Source organism: Gymnoscopelus braueri (genome assembly GCF_963280865.1).
Source record: "Gymnoscopelus braueri genome assembly, chromosome: 18".
NCBI classification, from domain to species: domain Eukaryota; kingdom Metazoa; phylum Chordata; class Actinopteri; order Myctophiformes; family Myctophidae; genus Gymnoscopelus; species Gymnoscopelus braueri.
Genome location: NC_137618.1, coordinates 39,381,498 through 39,404,266, shown reverse-complemented (window position 1 = coordinate 39,404,266; position 22,769 = coordinate 39,381,498). Strand labels below are relative to the sequence as shown.

Genomic DNA, 22,769 nt, shown 5'->3' with positions numbered 1-22,769 from the left:
ACAACGCCATCCCATCGCGACCTGTTGTGAGCTTGTAGATCGGCTATTTTCAAATAGCTGATGTATACAGGCTTAAAGTGCTCATGTGGCCTAATTGTATTTTTTTGTTATTGTTATTATTATTGTTATCTTTTATTATTATTATTATTATTATTATTATTATTATTATTATTATTATTATTATTATTATTATTATTATTATTATACCCCCTTGAGCCATCATGGCAGCCGTTCCCATCTGAGCTCTACTATTGTAGAATGACGGAGGGGGAGGTGTCAATAAAGTCAATCACATAGTTATAACGTAAACTACTTAATAATTCAAAAAAATACATCTATTTCCAATGAACTCTTCTTTAATGTTTTTGCAAGAGAAGATTCATTCGTGTTTTATTGCATTTTTTACTTTTAAAACTACACTTGGGAAACTGAAGTTGTCCCCTAATTCCTGAGCGTGTTGGTGTGGTCTCAGTTTGTCTACGTCAGCCTGAATGAGGCCAGGGTTGCCATGTTCGCTTATTATAAGCGACTTTGGGCTTGTATTTCTACAATTGCTACAAAACCTGTATATCCAGTAATTTTGGGGCATAAACAAGAGGATGAAGGATAAAATCAAGTCTGATAATGATGTACCGTGCATGTTCATATCATGTATACTTTACAAATCTATTATTATTATTGTTATTATTATTATTATTATAATGATGTACCGCGCATGTTCACATGTTGTATACTTTGTTTACATTACTTATTTTATTTATCAACATTTTGGAAAAAATAGCCAATTTTACATTGAGGTGCCCAGATGTCCCTAGTGCCCACCTATCCTGGATACAGTGAATCCATACAGCGCTCAAATGGCCTAGCCCTAGTTGCTTCTTTTGGGCTTGTTTTCATAGACATGGTTGCTTATTTTTCTCACACAAGATCTGGCAACACAGGATGAGACCACTCTGAGTTGAAGAATCGTTCTGAAAGAAGAACTTAGTACGTTCTCTCTCCCTGGTTGTTGTTGTTGTAGTTTCGGCCCCCATTTAACCACCAATACTGTTTGTTTTTAAGTAAAACTATGGCTTCTTCCGACGTAGCGCGACAGCCGGTGAGTATTTGTCCTCTTTCTGGTTGATAAATGACTTTATTGTTGACAGACGGACGGTTCAATGGGGACAGGGAGTGTCCTGCACCAACAGCTAGGGGGCTAGTTGTAGCTAATGCTACCAGCAGTGGTGGAAGAAGTACTGTACTACTCTACATTTTTTACTTAAGTAAAAGTATCAATACTGCAATGTAGAAATACAGATTACGTATTTCTTTCTGTTAATAAGAAAAAGTCCCGTGTGCAAAATGTACTGGGGGAAAGTTCAAAATTATTGGTATCAAAATGTACTAAAAATACCAAAAGTAAAAGCACTCATTATGCATAACGTCCCATTTCACAAGTTTTCAAATGTATAAAATGTATACAAATATTTTTGAAATTAGAAGATCTGCAAGCTCGACGCATTGTGAGCTTGTAGATCGACTATTTTCAAATGGCCGAAATGTATATGGGGCTGAAGTGGTTAATGTATGTTTTGTAATAATAATCAAAATCAACAAAGTAACTAGTAACTACATTTTTCAAATTATTGTTGTGGAGTAAAAAGTACCATTTGGATCTGAGATGTAGTGTAAAAGTACTGAAAACTGGGAATACTCCAGTAAAATAAAAAATACCCCAAAATTGTACTTAAGTACAGTACTTGAGTAAATGTACTTAGTTACTTTCCACCACTGGACGTATGTGTAGTGTAGACGAGAAACTACTAGTACACACTTTCACATCAACTTTTACCCCCTGTTTTTATCTTGCTTACGTGGTTAAGTACGGTTGCATTTGAAAAGTGGAATTTTTGAATTATAAGTGTTTGTTTTAGAGAGTTTAGATAACTTGGCTAACCTCAGTCAGTGTTCTCTCCAGCTGATGCCTGCCTGCCAAACAAGGCATCATCTCTTTTCGTGTGTGTGTGTGTGTGTGTGTGTGTGTGTGTGTGAGAGAGAGTCTTCCTATATAACCCCAAGTATTACAGTTATGTGGAAATGCAGACTATCTTGTCATGTCAGAAAAATGAGTGGTGCTGGAGAGGAAGTTTGAGTCATCATCATTCATATTGATTCAGTTACACAGCTAACAGTATTAAAGTGCAGTGCTATTCTGCATTGCATCCTGCCAGCTATTCATAGCATAACCAAAAATCGAGGTTTAAGGTTGCCGCAAGCAACTCTTAGATTAAATTTATTAATATCTGGAATCGAGAGTTGCAATACCAAGCCTTGACAGCCCATACATCCAAACAGAAAAGTCCTATCTGATTGTATTAAACGACATTAAACTCACCAACATTGCAGCTGTACGGAAAGCTTGAATGATGAACTTTTCTATCTGCAAAGTTTTTGTTTCATGATCCACCGTAGACATGTTATCAGCTACTTTCTGTCAATACATTCCGTGCAGGTGATCCATTTTTCTAAGTGTTGGAGTTTGGAAGCGCTCGTTTTCAATAACACGACGTCCTGCTGCCTCCTGCATTATTTTCAATTTTGAAACAGGTGGTACGCAGGACCATTGAGTGATTTCCAACGAGCATTTCCACACTCCAAAATAATTCAAAAAATGAATGAAAAAACGTTTCATATTGGTTAATATTGTTTACAATGAAATCAATGAGTGATTCATTCTCAACTTTTTTTTTTCAATTTCAAGGTCCCCCCAGTTTGATACATTAAGCCACGATTTACCCCATTTTTATCATTTTTAGTCTGGGATCACAGGACCGCAATCTACACTGTAAACTTCAGAACCTCTAAGGGTCACTTTATCCATGTATATGTTGGATATACTATTTTTGAACATTTCTGAACAAATCTCTTCTCTTCTGAGGAACACATTTTTCAGATGGGGGGTCTTCGACCAAAGACATATAAATTTGAGGGTCCTTGGCATGAAAAAGTTTGAGAACTACTGATTTAGAGAACCAGTGTATTATCATCATGTTGAAAAATGGTGTAACCTATGATTTGTTACTGTACTGCGTGTGTTCTTTAGGATAACGGTGTGCGTCCACTGGCCCTGTCTGGTCACGTGGGCTTCGACAGCCTCCCAGACCAGCTGGTCAACAAGTCCACTTGCCAGGGTTTCTGCTTCAACATCCTCTGCATAGGTATGTGCTAATTAACACACATAGACACAAAAACTCTGCCAAAGATACATACACACCTCAGTGACCTCACACATAAGGTGTGTTCTTTAAGGTGTGCCCTGCTTTTGTTATTTTTGTGCCATTTTGTTTTAACCCCTGAGTTAACCACTTTCAACCTGGTCCTGGTGTCCTTATTCTGGGCATGTCATTCATTATTTCCAAACATTTTAAAATATAGTGAAAATAGCAGATCGACAAGCTCAGCTCACAACACGTTACATTTGAGAGTGTCAATCGGCTATTTTGAAAATATGTATAAAATAGGGCTTGATCTTTTAACTAGCTAAATGGCTAAATCTGTTTCCTTTTCCTCTCTCTCTCTCTCTCTCCTCTCTCTCATTGCTTCCAGGTGAGACTGGCATCGGCAAATCCACTCTGATGGACACGTTGTTCAACACCAACTTTGAGAACTTTGAATCGTCCCACTTTGAGCACCAGGTGAAGGTGCACGCTCAGACCTACGACCTGCAGGAGACCAACGTCAAGCTGCGCCTCACCGTGGTCAACACAGTGGGCTTTGGGGACCAGATGAACAAACAGGAGAGGTGGGTGGAGGAGGATTAAGGGGGATGACTTAGTCTGTGTGTGTGTGTGTGTTCATGTGTATGTGAGAGATGTATAAAAGCCTGAACACAACAAGCTGTTGTCGGCCGATCGGGCCGTAGAGAAGCGCATATGCCCAATAATCAGTCCTTTGTTGTGCAGTGTGTCCCACAACGTTGGTGGTAGTCACTAGTCGGGCATTAGCTGGGTCTGATCACCCGATTCAGTATGTAAAGTTGTGTGTGAGAGAGACATGCAGGCACTTCATGAATGTACTTATTTTATAAAATGCACTTATTCTGCTGGTAGAAGGACAGCAGAACGGCAAGATTGATAAGATTACAGATAACGGAGCTTGTAAACAGTGACTCTTCCGTGCTATTACATACAATGGTGCAGACTTACTCAGTTTATAAGTGCCAGAACAGGTCGCGTCTAGGGAATGCGGTAGATAAAAGAGTTAGATTGTTCTGCTTTCCAGCATGGAGGCAACATCACGGAGCTCACAGCTCCAGATGTGGAGATGGATGGCACATTATTAACTTTCTAATAAACGGTCTTGAATCTTGAAACATTGTCATTCATATGTAGCACTACGTTACATCTCTTCTCCGAAAATGGCCGATCTACAATGGCTCCTTCACAGTGACCCTGGTTCTTGACAAACAGGTTTCGTGCAAAGACTACAATTAACTGCATATATATGCAAAACGCTAATGTTTTTGAATTGGACCTGGACAATCAGTGATGACTCTCCTGAAAAGGCTTCTCTAGAAACGCAATCTACACGGAAACACAATTTACACGTGAAGCCAGACAGGGTAACGATGCCCCCCGTTTTCAGTCAGTTGTTATTCGAACTCTGTGAGTCTGTCAGGTAGGCACAAGTAGGCAGGCTGTGTAAATGTTGAGCAGCTACAGCCTGAGCTACAATGTGGAGATTGCTGAAGTAACGCTGCTCTTCCTCATTGTTCAGCTTGTCCTTGTACGGATGTTGAGCCAGAGTTTTGCTCTGTCCATTCTGTTTTCAGTGTCTGCAAAGAACTAGTTAATGTTTACAAACACAGATATCCACCGTCAATCTGTAGTCTAAAGAGCGTCATTATGTACTCTCTGCCCATCAACATGGATGCGGCTACCAGGTCGCGCGCCACGCCCCCCCCCCCCCCTTGCTGACGTCAACGTTAGCACTCACTATGAAGTCATTATGATAAGGAGAGATATTACTCATGAAGGCGCAGAACAGTGCCATCAGCTGGTCATCAGCTGCAGTCTGTGCAGTGTATTTGGAGCAACTTTTACCCATGAGACATCACATCACCCATCTGATCTCGCAATCATTTAGTCGGGACAAGACGGCGTCCTGTTCAGGCCTTAACACTCCAGTCCAGCAGTGAACCCACCAGGAGATAGGAGATGTGTGTGTGTGTGTGTGTGTGTGTGTGTGTGTGTGTGTGTGTGTGTGTGTGTGTGTGTGTGTGTGTGTGTGTGTGACGTACGTGCGTGGTGAAGGTCAATGAAACAATTTTCTTATATTGAGGACTGGAGGTATTTTTATTACATGTCGATAGAAAATGTAGTGAGTTAAACGTTATATGAGGTAGCAGTTGTGTGTCTGTACTGAGCACAAACCTTCCATGCAAGTGGATGCAAACACATTTTGGTGGTAAATCAGGGGTCGACATTAACACATCGACCGCCAGAGGTTAATCTCATAATGTACTCACCAGTGCCAAGGTGTTTTTGTTGTTTTTTTGTTTTTTTCATGTCGCCATAGATCTTGTTAAAATCCTTAAGATTGAGCTCTACACGGTCTGTTTACATCCGCGAGATCTCCCTGTATCTCCCAGTGAAGATCGCGTGTCAAACGGGGTATCCATGTTTGAGTTAGAGCGGATTACGTTAAACAGTGAAATGCGAGGAGAAAAAACTACAGGAAGAGAATTGAGTTTCAGTTTCGTCTGTAGAATGGGAGCGGGCGTGATCTTCAAAACCGGATCCCAAATAATTCTATTTCCTGTCATCAAACCGGAAACGGAAGTGGATCAAAAAAATTCCGAAAGTGCACCCGGACCGCGCATGCGCGAAAAGACCGCAGCCCGTAGGACTACGGGCTCGGCGCTTAACCGTTGGATTTAACGGCCCGTAGAACTACGGGCCCGGCGGTAAATGTGTTAAGGGTTGTCCGCTTGTCCTGGACATCGAATTAATGTTTAAGGACAACTCGATAAAAATGTTACTTGTCCCTTGTGACTTTGTTTAACTTTTTTTGTCCACAATGATGTGACGCTCCTAGCGGCTTTGTGCTGTATGCAGCTACCACGGTGTGGGGGCCAGGGGGGCTCATTAGCTGTCCTTTTGTTACATTTATGCTCTTTCAATGTCTGACTCATACGCATGAATCACAGGTGAATGGGCCATTCACCTGTGATTCATGCGGTAGTGCATTCAGTCTTTGTATCAATGCATTCCGTTAACCTATTTAGACCTGAGGCCGATTCTAAAAACGCCTTCTAAAACCTAACCATAGTTTTCTGAAAATGTTCAAATTCTTACTAAAAAAACAAATACAAAATGATGCTACTATATGTATAGCAACAGCTAATGAGACACAGAGGTGGCTCCCGGATTGAAAGGTATAACAACGTATAGGTAGCAACAGGTCTCAATGGGTTAATAGGGCTCACAAGACGGTGAGCTGAAGGAGAAATGCATTTTTGTCCCACTACCACCAGACAGGTTAAAAGTAGCAAACAAAACTTAGCTTACTGTATCAAAGTGATGTATATTTCCAACAACCGCTTGAATAAAGTCACTCCATTGCAAAATAAAAAAAGCAGAGATTTGAACAACCAAAACGAAACCACGTGTAATACCTGGTGAAGTCAATGGTGTGAAGGTAGTTTTTTTTCCCATGAAGGTAAAGAAAGGATAGTCGCTCAATTGTCATAACTGAAAAAGAAAAATCAATGACAATCCATCAATTCTCATTGATTTTTTCCTGAAAAAAAACGCCAGCGGTCCGGACAAGTGACTTTTGTGCCCGGACAAGTGAATGGAACAGTTTCTTCAAAAGTTTATGTCAAGCCCTGTGGTTGTACCTGCAGTCGATCGACGATGTATACATTTGCTTTAACTAGCCATGTTTCTGCCCTCCCCTAGCTACCAGCCTGTGGTGGACTACATTGACCGTCAGTTCGAGACCTACCTCCAGGAGGAACTGAAGATCAAGCGTTCGCTCCACAACTACCACGACTCACGCGTCCATGCCTGCCTCTACTTCATCTCCCCCTCGGGACACTCGCTGAAGTCCCTGGACCTTGTCACCATGAAAAAACTGGACAGCAAGGTGGGAGAACGCAAGGGGGAAGGCTGGAGTGTGTGTGTGTGTGTGTGTGTGTTTGTGTGTGTGTTTTCTACCGACTTCCTGTTTACACACAAGCAGGGTTAGCTGTATGCACACTACAGAGGCTTACTGGCTATTTAAACACTTTTTGCGTTGATCTGCTAGAAGCAGATCTTTTTTATAATTCAATCAGTATGCTTTCTTTACACAAACGGTCACTGTCTCACACGTGTTTTAGTTTTGAAGAAGCTATGATTAAATTAATTCAGTTCAAATGAGGGTCTCGGTCTCGGACCAAGGATCACATACCAGAAGTTAGGCCTATTTCTTTTCATTTGTTTGTTTTCAATTGATGTTGAAACATTCCATTCCCAGTGTCTTCATCACGGGTTGAATGCAGCATGTGTGTGTATATTGGCAGATAGTTTGTGTATGCTTGTGTGCATCTGTGCGGGAACGTGTTCAAAAACAATAACCCTTATCGCCGATACCTCTTCAGCTCGTAATTAATTTTTATGCGAGCTCCTCAATTTCGAGAGCCCTGGGCTGTTGACTGCATGTTGTGTAGAGATGGCAAGACACTCACACAAGCTGCCATTACGCTCCAAGACCTTTTTTATTTTGTATTCGTTCTGCCAGTTGGCGACAACTGACAATGTCAGTGGCATTTATAGCCTTTGGAAAGTGATTACAAGCTTGCGGCAAGGGAGCGAGGCATGACCGAGTATGTGGTGGTTGTTTTTGGAGTTTCTCCTCACTGTTATTATTATGTCTGGTTGGATGCTGAGAAGGCTAACGATCCCACTAAACAAAGCCCTTCCCCTTTGCTCCGGTGGTGGTCTGACACTTTCCCATGCTCTGGTTGGTTGTGTGTGTGTGTGTGAGTGTGTGTTGACTTGTGTGTTTTTCCGTGTTTGTGTGAGCTCTACAGTGTACGTAACCCGGCCATTTGCATGTCAATGGAGTGGAAAGAGTGCTGGAATGCTGCAATCTCCTCTTTTTCTCTCTCTCTCTCGCTTGCTCGCTCACTCTAGCCCTCCCTTTGTCACTGTACAGAGAGGCAGAGAAAGAGACATTTGTTGAAACCACATCACTGACACAGAAAACACATTCAGTCACTCAGACAGTTATTGGTATGCTTTTACCAGCAACATTTTTCTTTCTTCAGAAACAGTGCGTGTGCGCGCGCACGTGTGTGTATCTGGCTGTAGATGCGGTAGTGCGGTACACTACAGGCATGTGCAGACACAAGGGCTCCATCCCAAGCCTGTCTCGGGTTCAAGGCAACACAGACAGACAGGCAGGCAGACAGACAGGCAGAGGAATGGAATGCAGGCTAAAAAGCTCAATAGACTGTTGGGCCAGCAGTCACCCCAGCTCCATGCGCTCAGCACAGGACAGATTTCTAAAGAGTGAGGAAGGACAGTTTGCTTGTTAATTCAACCCTACCAACATTTACTATAGTTTGATAGCAACTGAGCTCTGTGCTACGTGTTCAACTCTCCTACATTACACAGCCATTGCTGCTCATGCGTGTGACAACAACAACACATCCTCATGGATTAAAGTTTTCAGTCGCCACGACTGATCTCGGTCATTTGGATTCCATAGAAGCCAGCATGTCTTCTATGAAATTATGACGTGCACCAAAACATGGTATTTGAAGTGGTCAAACTAGCAATAGAAATGAATACCGGTACATGTTCAGAAGCATCTTCCATAAACATGAAATATATAACATTTCATAAAAGCAAAGGTCAAAGTCTCAATCTGTGATTTCTTCAACTGGTTGTATGTATGTAGAACAGCAGCAACATAGGTTTAGAATGATGATAATACCTGAACACAACCATAAAAGTTTCAGTCATGGGATTTTATTTTGCTTTATTCCATGCATCCTGCACAGGATGCATGGAATAAGTTGGTCTCGAGTTGCCAGACCATCAGAGATCTCTGCCTACCGAAACGTCTGGTGGCATTTAAATGTAACAGCACAGTGGTTCTAAAACTTTTTCATGTCAAGGACCCCAAAATTATATGTATTTGGCCGTGGACCCCCATCTCAAAATATTTTGTTCCAGGGACCCCCAGAAGCAAAGATTTGAGTTGAACAAAAATATACATATTCAGATTTGATTTGCACAAATTTTTCCCGATCTTTCAAAAATGGCAGATCTACAAGCTCAGTGCCACGCTACGACCTTCTAGATCTGCTATTTTTGAATAGCCAAAGTATAAAATATGGTTAAAGTGGTTGGAATGATTGTGATGCTGTATTAACACATTTTACCCCCCAAGGACCCCTGGGGGTCCCCGGACCCCACTTTGAGAACCAATGACATAGGGGCTAGAACTTGGTGGAAACAATTTGTATTGTTTGTTTAACATATTGGGACAGGTTGGTTTCTAAAGTACTAGGCGTAGGTTTGTCAGCGGCTGTTCTCGCCGCTTTTGTAACTCCTATTGAATTTAAATACATAGATAGATGGATAAACCTTTATTGATCCCATGGGGAAGTTGCCAAAGGCAGTACAGAAGAAACACAGGTCAGATACAGGAGAGAAAAAAAAGAGATACAGCTAAGGGTAGCCAGTCACCAGGCAGAGATCTTCTGCTTTGTCTGGGTACGCAAGACTACTCCAGAGTTACTGACCTGGGAGGAATGCCAAAATGTATATTATTTTCTGGCATTTTATGTAGCCAGAAAATAGTGGCTAAATGCAAGAGAGAAAATATGTGTATTAACACTTTTACTCTCTCTCTCTCTCTATCTCTCTCTCTGTGTCTGTCTGTGTCTCTCTCTCAAGGTGAACATTATCCCAGTGATTGCCAAGGCAGACACCATCACCAAGAGTGAACTCCACAAGTTCAAGATTAAGATCATGAGTGAGCTGGTGAGCAACGGTGTTCAGATATACCAGTTCCCCCTGGACGACGAGACCGTGGCCAAGGTCAACACCACCATGAATGTAGGGACACACACACACACTCACACTCTCTCTCTCACACTGCAATAAGTAGAAGAGAACATGCAGACTCACAGCCACACTACCGTGAGCATTAAGGGTGTCGCAACAATCAATCGCAATAGAAACGAGTCAATCATCGATCAAAATGATCAAAAATCTTATCAAATCAAATCCATTATCTTTAAAATAGAAATTCTAATTGTCAACAAGAGCTTGAACGGCACCTGCTGTTTGATGTGAAGTGTGCAGAAGGAACTTTACAATCGCTTGATTTTCCTAACTGGCAAAAGCCACTATGATTAGAATTGTCTACTCTTTTTTGAAGAACACACACACACACACACACACACACACACACACACACACACACACACACACACACACACACACACACACACACACACACACACACACACACACACACACACACACACACACACACACACACACAGATACTACTCTTAGCATAAAAGGATGCGCACACTTTGCAGTGAAAGTAACGGTACAGTGTCACTTGGAGGTCAGAATGACACGAAGGTGCTAGGTTCAGCCTTTCTCTTAAGTTTGTTCAGTTAGAGTGACCTTGAACGACCTCAACTGCAGCAGTTAGTTCTGTTCGCGACCTTGAACGGGTGACCCTACTGTCTTTTCAGTCACTTGGCCTGACATTTGTGACGCATTATGTTCACAGGGCCACCTGCCGTTCGCCGTGGTGGGCAGCACGGAGGAGGTGATGGTGGGCAACAAGATGGTGAAGGCTCGCCAGTACCCCTGGGGTGTGGTGCAAGGTAGGTCACCTCACTGTGTGAGTGTTCAGATAGTATGGACAAGGTGTATTTGTGATATGAACTCACTCAGCTGACACATTGCACAGTGCTACAGTACTAATGAGCACATTACACTGTGCTACTGTATGCCTGTATGTTTGGCAAAACAAATAATTATATTTCAATAACAAAAATATTAAATTATTTATGCTATTTTTTTTTTATTGGGCTTATAAGTAATAAAGACTTTATCACAAATCTCTTATTCTCTTACAAATAGCATACAATACAGCAGGGAAGCACATGCAGTGGATTTTTATTACACCAAATAAGAGCCATTTGTCAACGTCACATAATTTTTCTATATATATATAATTTGAAAAAAAGTGTTTTAACAAACATTTAGGTCTTTGAAATACTGATACCGTTTGTATGCTGAACATATTTGTGTAAAGTGCTAACGTGTGTGTGTGTGTGTGTGTGTGTGTGTGTGTGTGTGTGTGTCAGTGGAGAATGAAAACCACTGTGACTTTGTGAAGCTGAGGGAGATGCTGATCTGCATCAACATGGAGGACCTGCGTGAACAGACACACACACGACACTATGAGCTCTACCGCCGATGCAAGCTAGAAGAGATGGGCTTCAAAGACACAGGCCCCGAGTGCAAACCTGTCAGGTTAGACACCCTCACACACTAACCCACACACACCTGCTGCTCTGTCCTCTGTTGTCATATTTCACTTTGAAATTGTGTGTGTGTGTGTGTGTGTGTGCAGCTTGCAGCAGACATACGAGGCCAAACGGCAGGAGTTCCTGGGGGACCTGCAGAGGAGAGAGGAGGAGATGAGACAGATGTTTGTCCAGAGAGTCAAGGAGAAGGAGGCCGAGCTCAAAGACGCAGAGAGAGAGGTGCTTGGACTCACACATTCATACATACGCATATACATAACATAGTACATACATACATAAGTACGTACATGTATACATACTGTACATACACATTACGATATACATATACTTAGTTGACCTTATACTTTTTTCCCCTTGAACAACTAAGTATATAGGGTTGGTTAAGGGCAGACATTGAAACAAAGTTAAATTTGGGAGAATGTCCTTTATCTGAATTACATTGATTCTTTGTCCTATCAGTGATGGACACAAGTCCTTCCAGCATTTGAGATCTAGCTTAACCTTGAACAATAGCTTTTGACAATTGCTTTGAAAAGTAGGCTTTGAAAGCCTTCGATATCTCTCGTCAATGCCCTTAGCCAGTCTGAAACGTCATCAGCTGCTCTCCCTTAGAATCCTAATCAAAATGTGTTTTGTTCTCGCTAATCTCTGTCCATACCTCTATCTCAAAATCCATTGCTTATGTATCCCTGGAGCACTGAAGGTGAGAAAAAAATCCCTTTTAGCATGTGCAGGGAAGCGGCAAGTGGTTTGAGTGTGTGGATGTACGACAATGGGGGCGGGAAGCATTGCTGCTCCATTAAGAAATCTCCCCACGGATGGCGCAAGGGTAAAGTTCCTGCCCACCACCATAGTGCTTCATATCCTCTGGTGCTGTGGTTCTCTTCTTTTGCAAAGACCCCCATAACTCTCAGAGTTAGACTTGTAAGGGTCCATTTGGAACCCCGTCAAGGAACCCGGAGTGTCCCTGGACCCCATTTTGAGAACCACTGCTCTGGTGCATCCGGCTTGGCCGGGCACGCCCAGCAAACACAATTGGCTGTGTTCACTGATGGCAAGCCGGACAGGGAGGGCAATCTCTGTCATGCATTAGCATGTTCGGCAGGAAATGGAACTGAGAGTGCTCCTCCACACGTGTTATGCATGAAGTAAAATTCCTCACTGTCAGGTGTAAAGAAGTGACTGGTTATGTGTATGGGAGGAGACGCGATTGTCCGCAGCCCTTCCCAAGACTAACCAGTAAGGGTTGTTCAAGGAAAAACATCATCAAACCCAACATTTGTCTAGGAAACATACTATCAAAATAACATGCTTGGCGTCTGTGGACAAGCAGGCTGCATATTGTCACTGTCAGGCAGAAACCTTGTACTGTATATCCATATTTCAACTTTGTATGTTTTTCTTAGATTAATGCCCTAGTTAGCCGTGCAAGGGTGTCGAACAAAAGTAGTGAAAATAGCCAATGCGACGCGTTGCTAAAATAACTACATTGGAACATTGGTTCTTTTTTCCATTTACTGAAAAGTAACAGACAGTGAAGATATGTCTGTGTGTGTGTGTGGTATCATGCCCTTACATCTTTTCAATCTTTGTGTGTGTGCAGCTGCAGAACCGCTTTGAGCAGCTGAAGAGGCTGCATGCAGAGCAGAAGGGGGCCCTGGAGGAGAAGAAGAGGCTGCTGGATGAGGACCAGAGCTCCTTCAACAAGAGACGCGCTGCCGCCCAGCTGCTGCAGGCCCAGAGCCTCACCGCCAACGGCAAGAAGGACAAGGACCGCAAGAAGTACGACACACACACACTTACACACGTTTGTATTTCTAGGACTTCAATTTTATGAATGCCATTTAAAAAAAAACAAAAAAACGTAAGGCTAAAGCTGAAAAATAGCAAATCTACAAGCCCACAACACGTCGCACTGTGACACGGTGTGCTTGTAGATCGGCTATTTTCCGGTGCACGACACCAGCGCATAACTACGTGTAAATCAGGCATAACTCTTTATCTCTAATCCCTAAACCTCACTTCTAAATGTCTAATCCTAAACCTAACCCCAACCTGAATCTTTTTCCCTAATTTGCATTCCCTTTTATATCTCTTTAAAGGTCAAGATAAATCTGTGACCTTTTTTTGCCTACATCAAAGATCGACCCAAAAAGCTCCTAAAATGTGAGCTTACAATTGTAAAATAAGTGTTTGTTAATGTTTGCCATAAGGATTAGATTATTTTGTGTTCTAGTTTTAAACCTCTTTGTCGTTTCTGTCTTCTGTTTTTGTCATTTTTCAGTTCGGGGTTCTTGTGAAGGTCTTGTGCTCCAGGCAGCCCCCCTGGTCAGTCTTCAGACAACCCAAACCAGGAAGAAGTTTCACACACCTGTAGTGTGTACAGTACGCATGCGTGCATGCCAAAGTTCGAAGTTGTTTTTTTTGTTTTTATGGCGTCTCCTTTTTTCCTTTGTATTTTTTTTAAAACATCGTCTTTGTGGGATTTATAGCCCTTTTTTGTGATATATGTTTTATATTTATCCATTAATGTTTTATATGAAACTGTTTGTTTGTTCCCTCCCCCCCTGTAATACCTCCCATTTATTGTTGCTGAGACTGAAAGGCACCTTGATGAATGAATGAATGAATGTTGTACAGGTTTACAGGTGTAAATTTTAGGATAATTATAAGCAAAGCACCACCATCGCCAAGTCATTTCCACTAAGATCAGTGGTTTTCAACATGTGGGCCCCCAAATAATTGACAAAACACTACATACAAAACACTATATACGGTATTATGTCAAACAAATGGTCATGGTATTTGGTCATAGTATTTGTACTTAAAAACCTATAGTGAGTTTTCATTGTGATACTGTTTAACATCCGACCACTTAACAACGGCAGTCGAAAAACGCGAACGCCTTTTTGAGATTTTCAAGTGGGCCCTGATCCAGAAAAGGTTGAGAACCACTAACTTAGAGATGATGTTGTGAACCAAATGTACCAGCAGTACCAATGTCAGTGAAAAGTCCATACTGTAAAGCAGGATGGGGAGGAACCTACCCACACTAAACGTAACACATTCTGACCAGTAATCGTTTCCCCCTCGCTTGACCTCAGCTTCACTGTGACATTGGGTATATTGTATCATTAGCTCTAATCGTCAACACGAGAAACGTACGTAAATTGATCCCTGGTTTGAAGCTGATCAGTCCTCCAGTATCCCTATCCCTGTGTAAGGGCTGCTCTCATTGATCCTCCAGTATTGGTTCCCAATACCCGTTACTATGTTATTTAACGAGACACACCTGTCTATTCCACGTCACCTAGACGGCTCCGTATCACTGCTATTCTCTACATGTTTACCAGGAGGCGCAATAAGACTACAGTACAGAATATTTTATGTTATTGCTGTCGGGCGGAAACATTGTATGTTCGAAACTCTTACTTTTCAGGAAATGGAAATTCCAATGGATCCAGTGTAATTACAGTATTTAGTCACAAGCTCCTGTTAATACTTTTCATTGGTTAAATATAACAACCACAGACAGACTTTCAACCTGGCGTCCCTATTTTGAGTATGTCAACATCATATAAAGAATCTATTTATAGATTGGTTATTTTCGTGTGACACTCGTACGACAAAGTATTATAAAATAGTGTTTTAAGTGCTTAAAGGATCACCAATAAATAGTATTAATTTATTTAATAAATACGGAGATACTAGGTTTCTGTCCGACAGTGACGACGTATTGTTTTTACCTGCTTACTCGTTTTTCAACCTTTCCACCGCAAACTAAAGCGCTCATGAATTGAAGGAAGCCAGGCAGTCTTGTGGGATCAGGATGCTTTTATGACTGCATTTTAAATCGCATCGTCACTTTTGGAGTCGCGTGTGTCGCTGTTGGAGCCGTGCTAGATCTTGACCTGTCGGAGGTCTTGACGTCTCCACCTGCCTCGTTGCTCAGGACTATTTCATCCATACCAAAAACTTCCCTATAGTAATATCCCCTGTGTGATTCACAGTATGGATGAGGAGAGCCATACTGTGATCCAAGTTTCCAATAAAGGGTGACTTTAATCCACTGACACTTACGGGTCTGTGTGTGAACAACCATTGTACAACCATGTATTTTTACAGTGGCAAAATTCTCTGTTAATTTGTGTAAAAATGTTACTCTGTTACAGACCCGTAAGGGTCCATTTGGACCTCCTGGTGGTCCCCGAACCCGATGTTTAGAACCGATGCTTTATCAACATACACTCCACACACTCACAGCCTACTCTAACTTCGGGTCCCAATGCAGAGCCCCCCCTATTTAAAACACTAGTGCTTCAAAATGTGTATGTGCCTTAACCTGTGTGACTGACACTACCAACAACACACGTAAACACTACAAGTTTACTCCCAGGGAAACACCTAGTTTTTAGATTTCTAATGCTTTTCTATGACACGTTTTATATCTGCTTATATTTAATGAATAAACAGTGTTATGTGGGAGCCTTTTTTTCCTTCCAAATATCTAAATAAACCTTTGTATTTTTGACACGGTATGTTCTGCCTGTCTCTTTATTTACCATTAAAGGATGCTCTGCTGAATGCCATTGAGTGGTTAGGAAAACAAGGGAAGGATTTGTTTATTGATTTACAGAATCAGAACCAGAAGTTATATTTGATTTTATTCTGAACAGATGGGCTTTCAATGTCGCAGCTAAACGTTAGGTGATCCTTTCAGTCTGGTGCATGTTTGTAATGGCAGGTCCTGTGGTAAACGTGTGATGTTTACACTATACATCACAGCCTGTAATGTTTATCTGAGTAAAAAACATTTCAAGGCAATATCCTGTTATGGTGCACGGAACCCTGAGTCTATTGCCCTTGGGTTGCAGTGTTGTCCTTCCAACAGAAGAGGGCACTGTACAGCACTGATTGAACGTGTTAGTATGGATGAAACATCTAGTAGACCCTTTGTAATACATAAAAGAACAACAAAATGAATCTAGTAGATGAGTAATGCACCGACCTCTACCAAAGCAGCACATGTGTTCTGAATTCTGCCAATTATTTCCTATACACAGACAATGTTTAGGTTACAGAAGCTGTCACTTTGATCAACTTCATGTTCAAATGTGTTTACCTGTAGTCTACAGGTAAACTTCATGGCTTCAAGGCTTCATGGAGTGTGTAATTGATAGAAAATAAGTATATATTGGATGAACAACTCTTTTAAGTGTCTTGTTCAGGGACACTTTGCTGAGGCCTGGGATTGAACCTGTTATTTATGGCTTGTCAGGCAGGCTCTTTAACCATTCAGATATGGCCACATCATCAGCAGAGATTCTAACGCACTTCTACTCTGTAACAGTAAATAGGTTTCTGGGGAAACCAGCAAAATGAGGAATAATATAATAAAAGACTGTCTTGCTAATAAAGCGTCATGTCTCTCATTTTTTACAATGTATTTGATATTACCTTTATATTATTTAACAAATTATGCATTTCATCCTCTATATATTATCCAGCAACCTTTATGATAAAGGCGAAAAAAGATAATAGACCCGTTGGAGTTAGATTGCTCAGATGCCGAGACTCCTGTGCTGGGATTCGACCCCAAGATCTTATGGTCTGAAGTCAAGAGCTCTTCCGACTGAGCTAAAGCTGGAGAACATTGAAGTATCTGCCTTACAACGCCAAGTAACAGATTCAACTCCCACCCTCGCCAGTCGCCAGGGTCAAAAACTTTATATTTGAAATCCGAACGTTTATGTAGATGAATGAACGGGTCAAAAATGGAGAAAGTGCAAACACCAGGTTGAAGTTCATCCATGACGGTCATGACAGATCCAGACTGCACTAGCCATTTGTTTACATTCGACCGCATGGCTCATTTGCATAAGACGTTACCATATTGATTTTATCCCACTGTTGAGGGTTAGGGTTATGTTTTATATATTTTGTTTAAGACTTACAGTAGGCTGCCTTGCCCCACTGATATGAATTAATAATATACTGGACCATACGTAAAATGAAGAATACCTTGTCAGTGACATTTTATTACAAATGAAAATAAAAATAAGAAACAGTGCAGTAACAATATGTTTTCGTATAGCAGCAATTTTGCACGTTAAATATAAATATTAATATATTGTCTGTCGGCGGAAACCTCATTATGGCCAAATCTGTTACTATACAGCATAAACATTCAAAAATAGCAAAAACAGCAGATCGACAAAAAAAAAACAAGACTCGTGCACAGTGGTGGCTTATCCAACGATACTTGAGGTGCACAGGGCACCAACCTGGCCCCCCCCCCCGTTGACAAAACTGTCCCGGCGGGCACCGAACCGGGTCCAAGCACCGGGCACCACGAAGGGTTAGTCCGCCCCTGCTCGCACAACATAATTTGGCAAGACAAACCATCTCCAGTTTACTTCCCGTATCTGCATAGTCTCGCATCTCGCGTAGCTATCTGCGTGAAGTGGGCGGACGCCAACCTGCTTCAGGTCTCCTAAAAACGTGAGACTATGCAGATACGGGAAGTAAACCGGAGATGATGTGTCTTGCCGATTTTTGTTGCACGAGTCTTGTTTTTTTTTCCAGGACTTTCAAAAAGCGTTAAGCATTTGTTCTCAAAGTGGGGTCTGGGGACCCCCATGGGTCCTTGGGGGGGTCCCCAGCAAAATGTGTTAAAATAGCATCACACACTTGCTATGATTGCTATTAACTACCATTAACTATAACTACCATAAAGAACATAAAGTAAAGCTGCCTAAAATGATTTTGTCAACCATAGAGTTAAAAAAATAAGAATGTCAACCAGCAGGGATGAGCTGTAGGGGGTACTATGGGGGGTCGGCGACCCCTTAGTTCTGGCGCTGGCTGGGGGGCTGGGAGCTCCACATGCACGCGCGAGCACGCACCGTCAGCTGCGGTCTTAACACCTTAAAGTTTAAACAATAGCCTCTCAAGGTTCGCGCCGTCAGCGGCGACTCCGGCGAGCCGTTCTCAATAGCGTCTACCTGGCTGCTTTGCATAACATTAGGCTACTCGAAAAAAGCCATGGACTTGAATTGAATGTGTACATTCCTCTCACAATGAGAGACAACAGTCTCTGCACTGCAGAGTGTGAAGGGGATCGCTTAGAACAGTTCTCTGAGACAAGACAAAGACAAGTTGTCTGATTATTTTAAGTACTTATGTGTGGGTGAGTCTATGTAAAGGGCTTTTATATAAAACTAAAAGGAAAATAAAATAATTAATTAATTGAAACAAAAATAAAAACAACAAATTAACAATGCAACTAAATAATAAGATATAATTACATTAAAAATCACATGTTGAATACAGTATTTCAACTAGCACTGAGCTGATTGGCTATGTGCACATGCGTGCACGTGCGCGTGCACGTGACGTCAGACAATATAGCCCCCCTAGTTCAAATATCCACAGCTCATGACTGTCAACCAGGCAGGGACATCTGACAACATAATTATTCATAGCATATTTTGATTGTGTATATACATTATGTAGATAAATTACTGATAGCATTCTTTCTGTGTTGGTGGGGAAATGTAAGGTTTGTGCGTGATGAATCTAAAACTTGCCTTACATTTATAGGAAGGGGGAAACAATAATTGACAATTATGAATTCCACTTAATAAACTTACAATATCACTAGTGTTCACCGTTCACTTAGGCTACGGGGTTGGGAAAAGCCAACTAAAACTTAAAATGCAATCAAAAATCCATAATTGAAGTTGCACAAAGACGTGTCTTTTCAACAGATGTCTCTCTACCCACTGGGCACACATACAATAACGCCCAAACGCCGTGCATACGCCGTCCATACGACGTCCGAGTCAGACGCGAGTCGACGTCGTTTCAAGGTATTTTTTGCAAAACAGCTGCTGACTGAGGTCTGACTCGGACGTCGTATGGACAGCGTATACACGGCGTATGGGCGCTGTATTGTGTGTGCATCTGTTGAAAAGACACGTCTTTTACAACGTCGATACGACGTCACCAGCAAAATGTTATTATTAAATATGGCTCTTTTATTGCTACTTTTAACTTTTTAATGGATCTTATGTAAGTAAAGCCTGATAAATGTGTCAAACTCCCAAAATCCACCAGAATACTGGAAATTACATCCACTCTGTTAAAAATGTCCTGGGGGTAAACTTCCATCTAACAATCACAATACTTTGAAAATGTAGGGAAGGTAAAGAAAACAGAAACGATGACCGTTAAATACAGAATATTAGTTGACAAGTAATAGTTAAAAGTGTGGGTTTGCTGTGACAAACCCACAGTGTTTAGTATTAGTTCAAAAAGTCAAATTTAGGGTTGTATGCTGGCCTAGTGGTCCAGGCGCATAACGCATGTTTACTAATCCAGTTTAGCAACGTGTCGCGTGTCCGACTCCCGTTCTCCACGACTTTTACTGGTGTCACCCCCCCATCTTTCTCCCCATTTCCTGTCAGCCTACTTTCCTCTGAAAATAAAGGCAGAAAAGCCCCCCAAAATATCTTTAAAAAAATAATAAGTTGAATACAAGAGGTCAAACATTTTCTGAACATAATTTGGCATTTTATTATGTAAGTCCCACAGCTAAAGCCAATGTAAAAGTTGGCCTTTGAAAGACAACATCAAGGCATGGGAAGTTTATTTGTATTGCACATTTCAATAAGGCAATTCAATTTACTTTACATAAAACATTAAGCAAAGGAAACACATTATAAAAGTGACAATTGAATTCAGTAAGGGACAAAAAGTTAAACAGCTACTGTATCTTCTTAAGGGGACATTCTACCACAAATGTGCATTTCCACTTCTAAATTTTTTTTTTTTTAAATTTCTAGTTATATGGAGGACACGTTGAACTATGAAAAATACATTATGAGGCCATCTATGAAACCAACACATTTTACACACGTCCCCCCTTAAATGTCAGGCCCTGTCACACACAAATGTGTACATGTATCGTGTATGAGTTTCTGTGATAGAAATATACATTTCTGATTGTATCTAACATGGTTATATAATTCCTATAAGAAATATAATCAACTTTTCAATCATATGTAGTGGGTAAGCACAAAAAAAACACCAGGCACTTTACTTGTGAAAAACAATAAACCATGTTTACATTTTTACAAAAACATAATAGACATAAACCTTATCTACACAGTTCAACAGATTAATTCATCAATAGATTATCAAACAATCCATTTTATAATATCCTGTGTGACAGGACAAGACAGAGCTAACTTATGACAGGACTGACTTTACTGAACGATACGTACTGTAGGTCCATTTTGGCTGAGGACAGGCCATTTTTCACGATTTGTAATTCACTGTTGTATTCACTGTAACAGTTCCAGGACAGATAATGTAAATTTAGAATGTCCCTAATCTGAAACAGGACACAGAGCAACACAATATAAAAGGACATTTGAATACAGTAAAAACAAAAGAAGTAAAAAAATAAAACAGAAAACTAAGAGTAAAATTACAGTGCAGAAGAAGAATTCTAGAATCTCAATAAAAGGCAGCAGTATCAGAAGCTGTGATTTAAAAGAAGTGACAGTTGTAGCAGACCTGCAATTTTCTGGCAGTTTGTTCCAGATATGTGGTGTATAAAAACTGAACGCTATTTCTCCGTTCTCTGTTAGCTCTGATTCTAGGGACAGAAAGTAGGCCGGTCCCAGATGACCTGAGAGGCTTGGATGTTTCATGATATCACACAAGATCACAAATGTATTTTGGTCCTAAACCATCCAAAGCTTTATAAACCAACGGTAGTATTTTGAAATCGATTATTGTGTGTAGAGTGTAAAGATTTGAAAACCGCAGTGATATGCTCCACTTTCTTGGTATTAGTAAGGACTCAAGCAGCAGCATTTTGAACTGCAGTCGTCTGATCAAAATTCTTTTTAGGGAGAACTACAAAGACACAATAGTCAAGTCTACTGAAGATGAATGCATGGACATGTTTTTCTAAATCCTGTTGAGACATAAATCCTTTAATCCGTGACAGATTTTTACGGTCGGTGATAGTAGACTGACTTTGTAATTGTGTTAAAGTGGCTGTTAAAATTCAGGTCAGAGTCCATGACTACACCAAGGTTTTTGGCTTACGGCTTGTGGTTTCGAAAAGCATACATAGACCAACACAAGACAGAGTAAAAAACGGCCAGAGCTCATACTTTTTGACAGCCAATCTCCCGGAGGCAAGATTGAAAAGCTATTTGAGAACAAGTCGAGGAAGTTGTCCTTGGTCTCACTGGCTCCCTGGGTTCAGAATTTTGCTGAAGGCCATATGTTGTTAACCCATACGCTTAACCTGAGTCTTGAAAGCCAATATCCGAGGCGGGGAAAGATTGAAAAACTTTTGGAGAACAAGTCGAGGTTGTCTCGGTCTCAGAGGCTCTGTGCATTCAGCACTTGGCCGAAGATCCTCAGGGTTATTTGTAGAAGCACTGATATAACTAACTTAGAGGTATGTTTTGATAGCCAGTGTCCCGGGGGAAAGCCTGAAAAGCTCTTGGAGAACTAAATTTGTTCTCCAAGAGACAACCTATTTAATAGGTTGTCTCTTCTTTCTCAGTGGCTCAGAGGATTTAACACTTCACACTTGGGGCTCAGGTTAAATGTTCCAGGCTAATCTACATTTTAGAGCCAATTTCCCAAGGAAAACTTGAAACACCATTGGAAAACAAAATAGGCCTATAGTCCTGTCTCAGTGTGTTCGGTACCTGGCTGAAGACGCTCAGAATGCAGTTCAAGCCCTGTTACTTCCATCTTAAAAGTACGTATGTATTGACAACATACTTTTTGACATATGTTATGGTCTGTCTTTTAATCATGCCCACACCCTAGGACGAATCGGGATAAAACTATCAGTGTGTTTGACCTGGGTATAGGTCATGAACACAGTCAGTAGAGCACTTGCCTTTGGACCACAAGGTTAGGGGTTCGATCCCATCGCGAGTAAATATCCCCCTTTTTTATTCCTACATTTAAAAATATAATAATAATAAAACTTTTCATCAATTAAAAACGACTATTAAAAACAACTGTTCATCAATTTGAAACTATTTCTAACATATTTCAAAAGTATTGCATAAATGAAAATAAATCAAATGCTTTACGTAAATAAATAAATAAATGTTTAAGAAGTAGTGAAAATAGCAGATCTACAAGCTCACAACGCGGCGCAAAGTGACGTGTT

At 41.1% G+C, this 22,769-nt stretch overlaps 1 protein-coding gene across 3 annotated transcripts; it reads left to right on the top strand.

The window, feature by feature from the left end:
- The first annotated feature begins 957 nt into the window (after nucleotides 1-957).
- Nucleotides 958-16,092, top strand: septin10 (septin 10). Of its 3 annotated transcripts, none has more exons than XR_013934921.1 (11): nucleotides 958-1,099; nucleotides 3,086-3,200; nucleotides 3,589-3,784; nucleotides 6,945-7,131; nucleotides 9,936-10,097; nucleotides 10,789-10,885; nucleotides 11,372-11,540; nucleotides 11,641-11,773; nucleotides 13,158-13,336; nucleotides 13,839-14,476; nucleotides 14,520-16,092. XR_013934921.1 is itself a non-coding variant. In XM_080456498.1 (10 exons), the coding sequence occupies exons 1-10, from the start codon at nucleotides 1,070-1,072 to the stop codon at nucleotides 13,852-13,854; spliced, it is 1,284 nt and encodes a 427-aa protein (XP_080312624.1). In that variant the 5' UTR covers nucleotides 958-1,069; the 3' UTR covers nucleotides 13,855-16,092. The 3 variants fall into 3 exon arrangements, 1 of the variants encoding a protein (XP_080312624.1); XR_013934922.1 differs by adding an exon at nucleotides 13,657-13,720 and having other exon boundaries at nucleotides 13,839-16,092; XM_080456498.1 differs by having other exon boundaries at nucleotides 13,839-16,092.
- The last annotated feature ends 6,677 nt before the right edge of the window (nucleotides 16,093-22,769 follow it).

Excerpts from the sequence above, each read along its gene's own strand:
- septin10 (XM_080456498.1), top strand. The coding sequence starts at position 1,070 with ATGGCTTCTTCCGACGTAGCGCGACAGCCG. Across the intron at positions 3,785-6,944 it reads CAGATGAACAAACAGGAGAG|CTACCAGCCTGTGGTGGACT; the intron begins GTGGGTGGAGGA and ends GCCCTCCCCTAG. Across the intron at positions 11,541-11,640 it reads CCCGAGTGCAAACCTGTCAG|CTTGCAGCAGACATACGAGG; the intron begins GTTAGACACCCT and ends GTGTGTGTGCAG.